Source organism: Henckelia pumila, chromosome 4 (assembly GCF_033568475.1).
Source record: "Henckelia pumila isolate YLH828 chromosome 4, ASM3356847v2, whole genome shotgun sequence".
NCBI classification, from domain to species: Eukaryota; Viridiplantae; Streptophyta; class Magnoliopsida; order Lamiales; family Gesneriaceae; genus Henckelia; species Henckelia pumila.
In genome coordinates, this window is record NC_133123.1 from 75,182,437 (window position 1) to 75,194,149 (window position 11,713).

The window sequence follows — 11,713 nt, forward strand, 5'->3', positions numbered from 1 at the left end:
TACACAAACTTTTCTCTTACGGCTCCAGCAGCATGTTGAAATATATAAACATCTCTAATCTCTACACTGCATGGAGTCATGTCCATAATTTATCCCCCCCACCCGCAAGGCGACACAACGCACGTATCTAGCTAGAGAGCTGTTATGAACTCGGCTCAGAGGAATACCACAGTTTTTTCTGGCAAATCAATAGCTTCTCAGTCTTGATACCATTTTCTGTTTCTTCTCCATGACAATCCCATCTCATCCCCTTGGCGATTGTGGCGACAGCATCAATGAAGTAGCTCGATTCCCGGATAATTGCATAACCTTTTGGCCGTAGTATTCGGTCCATCTCTAATAGAACATACTTCATTTCACATCTGCCCAAATACACAATTTGAATCACCGCTATATATTCTAGTATCGTTTCTACAGTACTATAGCCGAGCATTGGCGATTTACCTGTGAGATTCGGCAGTGAAAAGACCATCTAAATGAAGGAGATCATATGTTCGAGGATATGTGGAGAATGCTTCACACCTAAGGAAACATGGCAAATGAATCAACGTCATTTGACTAAATACATCAAGTATACAATATATAATGCGTTTGACGACGTTCAAGTATAAAACTGTTGCTAGACATTCTCCCATTAAATCGAACTTTTGGACCAAGTAGCCTCTAACATGCTATAAGTATGAGGTGTAACAGATTCAAATTCCCTCAAAACTTAATACATTTTCTTTTAACTTCTAGGCCTATGTTACCCGATGCCAAATAGATCATGCTATCCAATCACTTCTTATGAGCTCAACTTTAGGGGAACAATGGGTTTTTCAACATTTTGAAGTCCAAGAAATATTACCAATCATGATAGGATCCAATAAGTCCCCTGTCATAAACCGCAGCAAGCGTATTCGGGGCGTATGAAGAGACGATATTCATGACCCACAAAGGAGCATCTATCAGAACAGCAGCAAAACCGCCGTACGCTGTATTCATATCCATGACATTTCTTATCTTATCAGTTCCAATTTCAGGGAGCAACTTCTTGTAGTGTTTTACCCTCGTCTTCCATTTTCTCTCATCTCGCTTGAAAGCACTGCTTTTGCTACCTCGAACATCAGAAACACGCTCTGGAACAGTATGCAATCTTTCAGGCCATTTGTCAAGGGAGTTTAATGCTAGTTTCGTGTACTTCGGATTAGGAGCAACGACGCAAGGTCGAATTGGTGTGTACCATGCCGAATCTGGTTCGGTGCCATCATCACAGTTCGGAGGGTAGTTGTCTGGATCGTCAAGATTTTTGTAACAGCTATCATCGGCTAGTTTCTGCCAAATGGCAATGTCATCTTTTTTGTTATACAATTTGAAGCATATTGACGAAAGCAGTTCTTGCAACTTATCGTATTCAGATTTCTGCTCTTCTCTTGTAGTGTTCCATCCCTTCCAGCGACGTTCGTAGTTTACCGGGGGTCCAGAGAGTACCCAGAAACCCCCAGGGCGGATTATACGATGCATTTCAAACAGGTAAACTCCACCTGAAAATGATTTTAGCGCTAGGTAAAAATTTGAGATTCTAAATTCTATGACATGGTACAATCCAATGAAATTTGCAGATACTTGTCATGACAGATTGGAGAACAAGTATGTGTCATAAGATGATAAGGACAACTACCGAATTCCGTCCATGGAATAAGGCATCTAGAGCAATGTGCAATGTCAAAGGAGTTCGAAGGGAAAGGAAGCCGTTGGGTGGAAATGATCCCCAGAATCGCGGGTATCCCACGTTCCAGAGCAAACTGAACTTGGGCTTCATGATTATCTCTCGGGGCGAGAGAGACAGTAAGAATCCCACGATCGAGCAAATCACCTCCCCAACTTGCAACCTGAACACATACAGATAACAAAAAAATTTATGTACTAAAACTTTAATTCCAAACGACGCACTTGCAAGGCCTACTCAACTAGTTTGAGAAATGAGGGAAGGAGATTAAGTGGACTCACCCCACATCCAGTATCGATCGCGGTCCGAATTGTACCATCTTTCATTTCTGGAATTAGATCTTGCATCAAATCTATGTACTGGCCAACACCATTCGGGAACATAGTGCCGCCACCAGGGAATAGAAACTTTTCCCCTTCTTTCCTCAGCCAATGCTGATCTGATTTTTGTCTGTTAATCCAATCATAAGGAACATTCCTGACACGAGAGAACATTGAATCTGTAAGTTTTCACAAAAAACCCTTCAATTAAAATAAGTATTCGTTATTCTTATTACCTGTACCAACATTCATCTCTACTCTTTGGCCATCTGATAGGAGACTTATAACCGTTGGGCGGCGGTACTAAACATTCTTGGTTTTCGAACAATGGAGGGCAATGGCGTTCAAGAAAAGAAAGCCTGTGGCGACTGTACTTGTTCCACTTCTGCAGCGGTATCATAAATAGCAATATTATCAAAGATTTTTTAGCACAGTAGTGGAGCCAAAAGAGTGATTTGGTGAAACTGAAACTCAAAACATAATGGAGGCCAAATAATATTTTTTGTAGATGACACATAAAAACATACAGATATTGGAAAGCTTATCGGGGAAGGGCGGAGAGTGGGCCAACCAGCCCTCCTTCTGGTATTGCAACTAGTCCTAACGCAACTTAATAAACATGCACTGCGAGATTGTAACCTCAATAACATGAGATGGATTAATAAAATTACCCTTGGATCGGTACATGGTGTGTAATCCTGATAATCTACGGTGCATTCAGGAAATGTTACGGCTTTGATCTGAAGATGGCCTGCAGTGGTTTCCTTCGACGTGACGGCTTTATTGATCACCTGAGTTGAATAAATATCCTTTTCCGAACAAAAGATTCCGCCAAGATAGAACGAAAACCCACATAGAACCAGTAACATGATCGCCATGGGAACTGTCCTATAATATTTATCGGCTTGAGAAGTCGACTTTCCATCCTTATTGATCATGGTGTCTGAAAATCATCCAAATTGTAAAATATGTAATGAATTATACTCTTATCGAACGTAAACAAGTGATGAGAAAAACCCAAGAAAGGGTGGAAAAATTAGAAGAGTTCATTTTCATCAAACTTCTGACTAGCCAAGTGATAATTAACATCTTAATAATGAGAATCAAGTAACACAAATGAAGTACATAACATGATCAGACAAACAGAATCCAGCCGCAAATGCAAACTGCTAGTATGTGCCAACAAAGGATTCAATGTTCAGACACAATAAGGGCTGTCACATATTCGAAAAGAGTTCGAGGTAAATGTTAACTAGAAACACCATCCTCAGCAAAAAAAAAAAAAAAGAGGAAATTTACACAAATAAAGCTGCCAGAACAAGTCAAAGAAGGCTCTACATCTCCACTAACAACTATTTCGTATCCTCCTGTTTTACCAAAATGATTAAACCAAGTTAAAAAACATGACATGCGCAGTTTAATAAAGCCATTCAAAACATTCACTCGATCAGATGTGGAGCAGGGGTATTCCAACAAGTGCAATAGCAGACAAATTGATATGAATTGGAGGTTTAAAACTCATACTTTTTTAAACAAAAAAACACAAACAAATTAAATTTTAAAATCTTTTATTTGTTAGATGCAACTTTCAAGATCATCACAGTTGGTTTTGCCACGAGTCTGCCCCTTATTGTAAGGGACTTTAAAAGATCTGATATCATGAGGGACCCGTCACATTTTCCAAGTCAAGAAATGCTATAAAATTTGACATGACAATGTTGGGCCCTATTCCTCATAAATTTTAGCAGTTTTTGTAAAGTTCTATTAATTACAAAGTCAGTAATAAAATAAGGGAGAAGGGTATCCAATTCAATCAATCTCACCTAACGTAAAAGACACCATGAAAAAAAGCAACCAAAAGCAGAAGAAAGAGATAAAGCATCATTGCACACTACAGGAAAGGGAAAGGGACTACTGAAAAGAACCAAAGTTTTGATATTCATCAAAATATAATTGAAAATCAGGAAAACAACATTCAATTTGTTTTTCTTTTTTAAAAAATAAACAAATATAAACCAAACAAGTTCCTATGAACTCAATCACCACTACCAGCCGACCAAGGGGTCTCCTTATTGATTAATCTTCGGAATAAAGAACTCAACGTAGTATTCAATTCTACCAGAACAAGAAAACTGATCCTAACCCAGAAATTTTGATGAGTTAATCTCCAAAATTTCCCGAGCGTGTGTGAAAGGGAAGGAATAGTAAGCAGAGCATTTACAACTGCAAAACTCAGCATATTAATAGAAATATTGCTTAAAGATTCAATCTTTACACCAAACTATATTCCCCGAGACAAAGCTTTTGCTTCATCTTACTAAAGAATTCAAACTTCATCTATATTTTCTAAAAAATTTCTTACTTCTGCCCAAGCTACTTATCCTAGGCCCACCCCCATAGTCACAGCAGGAAAAATAAAAATAAAAGTTTACCTTCTGCAATACTGTGTATCAATTAACTACGCACACTTCTAGGTGTGAACGAATTTGAAGAACTCAAAGCACTTTCCGCAAATAAAGCTCTGATTTTTCAAGGACCCAAGTTTCTTCAGGCTGGCCAGAGCAGAGGTCTACACCTGTGTTTGCTTTCTTGAAAAGAGAATGAAAATGGCGAAGGAATGTAATCATAGAGACCCTTTGAAGAGGATGACAAGAAGATGGGACAGTCTTGTTTGTACCCACACTGTCAAACGAAACTCAAACTAGCAAGCTGTCTTCTTTTGGGTATTTGTTTTTCCCCCATGGATGGAATAAATGACATTCCATATAAAGATATTTTAGATTTTTTTTTTTTTTTGTAATAGTGAAATATTAGATTTACTTTTTTGAAGAAATGAATTATTCGATTTTAACTAGCACTTTTTATTGTTTCCACATGATATATGATAAAAATTATATGCATATGTTAAATCTATTAATTTAATAAATATCATCATAATAAACATATAAAGAAAGAAGCTTTAATTTTGTCATCGAAATTTATTTACCATAAAATTAACTATTAGGGGCCAATAGGGGGGAAAAAACAAAAACAAAAAAACAAAAAAAAAAAAATCAAAAAAAGCATCATTAACATAAGCAACTTCAAAGATATAGGAAGAATGCATGCTGAAAAATAAAGACACAAAAACTATTATTAAAATGGATAAACCAATATACTCTAAAAAAAACTATCTCAAAACTTCTCGTTTTAAAATAGTAATTGAAAAATCTAAAATAGAGGAAATAGATCTTGGCCAAAATGTGATCAAATTCACATGTTGTATGTTTCTATTCAATAATCAAGATGGTGTCCATAGAATCTATTTGTGGAGTCATAAAATTGAAATTCCAAACTATTGAAAATCACCGACAACTCCGATCCTTACATATGCTACAATCAAAGGCAATATAGACATGAAACACCCCAAATCAGCATTCCTCGTGAGTCTTGGATGATGCATCGATAGAGTTGTTATTCGGATTCCCCATCAAATTAAATAGCCATCCATATTTAATTTGTAAAGCATCCAAAGGGATATTTTTAGAACAAAGTTATTGTGATAAGTACCTAAACATTTGTTTTGCATGTACATTTTGATATTACATTATACAATCTGTTGGTATGTCAAATTTAAATTATAGAATTAATTAAATGAAAGATATTGCAATAATTGTTTTTGTCGAAGCATAATTGATGCTGAATTGCTCATTATTTTTCAATAATTAAATAGTTTTACTAATAATAAAGTATGAAATTAAAATGATTAAACCAAATAATTAAATATTATCGATTTTCTGATTTTTTTTTTAAAAACCTAATCGCCACCGCCACTTCACGGCCCGTTTTTGCCGCCTTCCGCAGCCGGAATTCCGAAATTTATCGAGGGCCTTGGAAGTGGGAAGCCCATGCTATAAGCTTCATTTTGATACTCGTGTTCTACAAAATTCGCGAGTCGAATTCGAGCCTGTCGTGCCCTGTTTCACGCGATTCTTCCCTCCCGTGTTCTTCTTCGTGATCGGTTGCGTGATTTTCAGGGCTTGAGTAACTCGATTTCAGCTCATAGGCGAGACGTAGAATACCTTTCGATCCTCCGCTGGCTATTGTTTCCCGATTGGAGGGGACACCTTATCTTCGGTGAGTTCCGAATGCACTTGCAATTCTGCGCCGTACTTTATTTCCGTTATTTTGATCTATCTGCGTGAGATATGTGGCTGGAACCCGCTTTTTCCGGTTTAAATCGATTGCGTGTAGCCCGATCCCTGTGTAAATCATGGGTTCTCGTGGTTGAATGCCTTTTTTTGGCGATTTTTTTCCTTAAGTGATTCTTTGTCTTTTTAAAAAAAAAATGTTTGTGTTGACCTAAAGTAATTTTTTTTTTTTTGTTGGGGGAGGGGGTTGTGCATACTTGTTACATCATTTGTAAATGATCGAGGGAAAGTATGAGCTAGGATTAGGTTATTTGGAAATGTTCGTTATTTTTGTCTTCTGAGATGAAAAGACTATAAAATAGGAGTATGGCACCAATTTATTGTTTAGAGGGTTTTGCTGGCTAATTGATAGAATTTGTTCTTAATCTGTATTTTGTTCTTCCATTTCTGATGTAGGGCATAAAGATGGGGCAGGATAAGTTGGTGGTGCTGACTGATCAAGTAGCCGTGTCTCTTACCACTATTTGGGAGGCAATCAAGGTGGTGAGGAAGGAGGGATTTGAAAAGCTCGATCCTTTGATCATCACTCAAGCTTCCTCAGACTGTAATTATTTTTTTGTTTTTATGCATCAATATTTTTCTTCATAATAAGCTTGAAACTTTTTTATTTTAAGTGGAAATGATGTAACCCCAAGAAACTCCTGTTGTTATGTGATATACAGCGTTGAGTGAAGTTGAGTATTGTTTATCTCGAGATTATGTTAGCGCGATATCTTTTTAGTTTTTCTTTGATGCTTCTCTTTACACATCAAGATGAATCGCTTCTTACTGTTATTATATCCACATGTCTCTAAAATAAGGAAATCTGTGGTGCAAATGTCACATTTGCTCGATATAGAGAGCATTGTATTCCCTTGAATGGGCATTTGCACTTTTTTCTTGATCGCTGTCCTGCTACCCATTTGCTGCACGAAGGAGGCCAATGGGTTTGTAAATGGTGACTATGGTGTTGCCCTGATCCTTCACATATTCACTGCGATAATTTAGTGCTCGAAAATATTTTTGCTTTCCCTGTATATTTTCTTAGTCACATAAGATTGCCTGCAGCTACTCACAGACGTAAAATGTGTAACGGCCGTTGGCCCTCCTGTTATTTCTGAATTCATCAATTTAATAAGTTTATTCAAACCTTTCCAATTTATAGATCCAAAGTTGAGTTGATAACAGTTTGTGAACGTACCTTATGGTTTATGGATGTCTTTGCCTTGAGTTTGTTAATTCACGTGAGTTCATACATTGTGCCAGGTCTATTGAAGGAGGAAGCTTCATCTACAGATGATATTATCTGTGTTTGTAAATCATTTGAGTTTCCCAGTGATAATTTGCTGGTCAATATTTATAGCGTGTTAAGACCCGGTGGAACTATTCTTGTTAATTTGACTTCGGAACCTGCCAAGGGGCAAACGGTAAGTTTGCAACTGGGTGACATATCTTGCTTATTGTAGTATTCGGTGACAATTGTTTTTTTCTTGATGTATGTCAGAATGATCTTGTGTGCAATTCTTGTTGCAGATGCAATCTTCCCTTGAGCGCAAGTTACTGTTGAGTGGGTTTCTGGATGTACAAACTTCTGAAAGTAGCCAATCTCTTGCAGTGAGCATCAAACCCCTCACTTTTTTCTCTCTTTTTTCCCCTCACTGATTGCCATTGCATTCTATTGATCTGGTCATTTCTATGTCTTATTCCCTTGTTATTTATATGCTGTGAGCCATTAGATGTTTGACTTTTAGGGATTTCTAAATTGATCTGATTGTCTGCTGCCGCCAGGTGGTGGGTAAGAAGCCCTCATGGAATATTGGTTCGTCATTTTCCATTAAGAAATTCATGCCAGTTCTACCCAAAGTCCATTTTGACGATGATATGGATTTAATTGATGAGGATAGCCTCCTCACAGAAGATGATCTAAAAAAACCTCAGCTGCCACTTGGTTAGTGTTTATGTTAGCGGTTCGATTGTTTATTTATAGTCTTATGTATGATCGGTAGGTAGAAATTTGAAAATATTGCCACCTACTAGGTGATTGTGAAGTTGGAAGTGCGAGGAAAGCCTGTAAAAACTGCACTTGTGGAAGGGCTGAGGAAGAGGAAAAAGTGCTGAAGCTTGGACTTACCATAGACCAGCTGAATAATCCTCAATCTGCTTGTGGAAATGTGAGTTCAATTCAACTTTAAAATGTTGTTTTGGTATCTGGGTTTATAAATGCCAGACGTTCTGAAAATGATAGGGTGCTACTGAATTTTTTTAATATGCTAGTTGCTGTTTTATTTTGTTTCAAGCTGATCACTCTATCACTTTTAACAGTGACTGCAATATGCAAACATTTTTAATTAATGTTTGTCTTTGAAAAGCAAGTTCAAAATATGATGAATTCTTATGTCGGTTTGGTGCTTGCGAGTTTCATTGTCACTTTCTGCATTGGCTATGGAGCTTGTTTGTATAAGAAACTCTGTTTTTCACCCATATAATCTCATTAATGATTGCTGTCTATGCAGTGTGGTCTTGGTGATGCTTTTCGATGCAGTACGTGCCCTTACAAGGGTCTTCCAGCTTTTAAACTAGGCGAAAAGGTACCTCTTCTGATATCCAACTTCACTGAACGACTTCTATACACATTGTAATTACGACTCCCGGGATCTAGACACGTATGAACTATGCTTCCAAATTATTCTAAAACGTTTTGAATCTACCTCCCTAAGTATATGCCAAAATGTTTCACAGCCACCTACTCAAGGACATTTTGAAGCATACCCAATTTTATGTCTTTTTAGCTTGTGATGTACAAGAAAGTAATTAACGACACAATGATGTTCACTTGGCAGGTAACATTAACAGGAAGTTTTCTTGCAGCTGATATTTGAGAAGAATCTGAAGAACTTGAATCTGGACAAATTTGTTGCACAACAGATGGATCCATTTTACAAGTGTTTATTTTCGCTACTCTAGTACTAGCCTAGTTGTGGACAAGGCTTCTTAAAAGTAAACCAAAGTCTCTATGCTATTTGGGGTTCTCGCTTTTATGCTCTTTCCATGAACAAAATGAATTTTTTTTCTTCAATGAAATATGTCAGTGTGAGCCTCGTAGTTTGATTTACTTGTATGTGCAAAAATGAATCTGCATGTGCATCAGAATTATATATATAATCAGTGTTCTTTGGACAAAAAAAGAAAACGCAAAGCATCAGCGTTTTGTCTCACAAAAAATTGCACTTTTTCACGTAGGATGTTAATTTAAGATTTTTATTCAGAATTTTTGGGAAATCAGGTTATGGTGTGAATTCAACGATTTATATGATCCCCGATCTTTCGATTTGCGTGCAAAAAGTGACATGTAAACATGAACAATGAGGTTAGGGAGTTTGAGGATTTTTCTGGCAAAATTTTTCCGACTGCCAAGTTCGGAATGGTGAAAAATTAATGGCTTAAAATTACAATAACTTAAAAGTAAAAATTGATACTAACTAGGTGTCAAAAATGAACTTAATCCGTAAACCTGACACGAATTGACCTGAAAATTATCAGGTTAGGGTTGAGGGCTTTGGGTTCGTGTTGAATCGGTTGAACCCGAAACCTAACCCGAAAAAATTAATCGGGTTCAGGTCAACATATATGATCCTAAACTTTTTATTATTGTTATTTTTATAAAAAAAAATTGTGATGGTTCAAGTCGATCGAGTTAGTCGGTTTAGACGGGTTCGAGTTCAGATTGGTCATTTCCGGGTTGATTGAGTTTTGATTAAGAAATTTTTTGATAATATATTACGTCAACCCGACCACATCAACAATGTGATCCAGGACATGCGTGACAGAGATAACATACATAAAAATTAAATTCCCACCCATTTTCACCAAAGCCAACCCGAGTGATGTGAAATGAGAACTATGAATTAAATTGAGAAAAAAATATGAATATTTGAAACTTTTTATCTAACGTGTTTATTTTCCATGGATGGAAAATAAGATGTTACTCTTGGAGTAATTTAGAGATGAATATTTATCAATACATATAAAAATAATAAAAGATACAAGAAAAATATGGTAACAAAGAATCATAAATAAAGGTAAAAAATTTTCAAAAAAATATAGGGTCGATCGAATTATCCGCCAAGACGATCATGGAGCCTATAGCATTTCAATCTAGAACTTATCACAGTGTCTCTGTTCCAGAACAGTTATTACAAGTATTCCACTCGAATTAGGCGTATAGATTGGGCTATATATGTTAGAGTTTTAACTTTCAAGGATAGATATTGGTGGCTATGTTAGCATCTTATTTTTAATTAAGGCCAAGGTAAGTGCGGACGATGCATACATATATATTAACTAGTAAAATGCACGTGCTCCGCACGTAAGATTACTTATTTTTATAACCAGTTATTTATATGATTGAACTAAAAATGATACTAATAAAAAAATATATAGTAACTTATATTTTATATATATTGTAAAACATGTTACGTATTTCTAATATTTATTTACTTCACTATTTAATTCAAGAAAAAACTATTGACTCAGAAGTTTATATATAACTTAGAAACATGAATATATCATAAACCAAAAAATCAGATACCTTAGAAAAACATGTCACACATTGAGTACAAAAAGATATATAGATGAAAATATAAAGAAGTTAAAAAAGATACTATAAAACTTTTACTCAATATTAAATGGCCAAAACGAATGAGAAATCAAAACATACTATATAATTGTAATAATTAATATTTAGATATAATAATATATGAAGTTAGCATTTACAATTAACAAATAACATAATAACTAAAATTTCTAAGCCGCTAAGTTTTTTGTCATATTAATTTATTACTTTATCTTATTTTAAATTTTCAAACTCTAATCATATATATATATAATGTTAATAACTTATAATTAAAGTACTATGATTTTAAACTTATTATATATTATCTTCATCATTTTCTATAAAAATTAGTCAGAGTTTTAAAATACATAAATAATAATTAATATATTAATTTATTAATTTATCACTTTATTCGTACTAAAAACCTTCAAAATTATATCAAATTGAATTTTCATATAAATGTTATATTTTTGTTACAGTTAAACAATATTTTTAAAAAATAAATATCAATTAATCTACTATATTAGTAATATGATATATATATATATATATATATGACAATAAACAATGTTCTTATACAAAATAAATAAATGTTTATAGTAAATATTATATAGAATTTTGACAAATTCTCATAAAATATTTAATTATGAGTATTATTGATGATGATATAAATATTAATGTCAATTAATCCACTATATTAGTAATATGATAAATATGACAATAAACAATATTGTTCTTATACAAAATAAATAAATGCTTATAGTAGATATTATATAGAATTTTGACAAAATCTCGTAAAATATTTAATTATGAGTATTATATAAATTATAAAAAAAATTTATACATAAACTTCATATGTTATATTATGATTTTTTTTATTTCATTTGTGTATTTCCAATAATTC

General features: G+C 34.7%; 2 protein-coding genes across 4 annotated transcripts; one reads left to right on the forward strand and one right to left on the reverse strand.

The window, feature by feature from the left end:
- Positions 1-107: 107 nt before the first annotated feature.
- Positions 108-4,601, reverse strand: LOC140863468 (probable methyltransferase PMT21). Of its 3 annotated transcripts, none has more exons than XM_073266920.1 (8): positions 4,461-4,601; positions 2,700-2,971; positions 2,265-2,413; positions 1,990-2,185; positions 1,661-1,871; positions 848-1,523; positions 445-522; positions 108-362 (listed from the first exon to the last, which is right to left on the reverse strand). In XM_073266920.1, the coding sequence occupies exons 2-8, from the start codon at positions 2,964-2,966 to the stop codon at positions 143-145; spliced, it is 1,797 nt and encodes a 598-aa protein (XP_073123021.1). In that variant the 5' UTR covers positions 2,967-2,971; positions 4,461-4,601; the 3' UTR covers positions 108-142. The 3 variants fall into 3 exon arrangements, with proteins under 3 accessions (XP_073123021.1, XP_073123020.1, XP_073123022.1); XM_073266919.1 differs by lacking the exon at positions 4,461-4,601 and adding an exon at positions 3,405-3,541; XM_073266921.1 differs by lacking the exon at positions 4,461-4,601 and adding an exon at positions 3,328-3,465.
- Positions 4,602-5,772: 1,171 nt separating this feature from the next.
- On the forward strand, positions 5,773-9,309 carry LOC140865443 (anamorsin homolog). Its single transcript, XM_073270094.1, has 8 exons — positions 5,773-6,144; positions 6,615-6,762; positions 7,464-7,624; positions 7,731-7,811; positions 7,986-8,145; positions 8,235-8,368; positions 8,711-8,785; positions 9,038-9,309. Exons 2-8 carry the CDS (start codon positions 6,624-6,626, stop codon positions 9,074-9,076), a joined length of 789 nt encoding a protein of 262 aa, XP_073126195.1. The 5' UTR covers positions 5,773-6,144; positions 6,615-6,623; the 3' UTR covers positions 9,077-9,309.
- The last annotated feature ends 2,404 nt before the right edge of the window (positions 9,310-11,713 follow it).

What these genes read in the sequence shown, in the direction of transcription:
- LOC140863468 (XM_073266919.1), bottom strand. Translation starts at nt 3,438, where the DNA reads ATGTCATGTTTTTTAACTTGGTTTAATCATTTTG. An exon ending in CACCATGTACCGATCCAAGG is followed by an intron (nt 2,414 to 2,699) that starts GTAATTTTATTA and finishes ATACCGCTGCAG; the next exon opens with AAGTGGAACAAGTACAGTCG. An exon ending in CGATCGATACTGGATGTGGG is followed by an intron (nt 1,872 to 1,989) that starts GTGAGTCCACTT and finishes GTATGTGTTCAG; the next exon opens with GTTGCAAGTTGGGGAGGTGA.
- LOC140865443 (XM_073270094.1), top strand. Translation starts at nt 6,624, where the DNA reads ATGGGGCAGGATAAGTTGGTGGTGCTGACTGATCAAGTAGCCGTGTCT. An exon ending in AAAGTAGCCAATCTCTTGCA is followed by an intron (nt 7,812 to 7,985) that starts GTGAGCATCAAA and finishes TGCTGCCGCCAG; the next exon opens with GTGGTGGGTAAGAAGCCCTC. An exon ending in CTTTTAAACTAGGCGAAAAG is followed by an intron (nt 8,786 to 9,037) that starts GTACCTCTTCTG and finishes TTCACTTGGCAG; the next exon opens with GTAACATTAACAGGAAGTTT.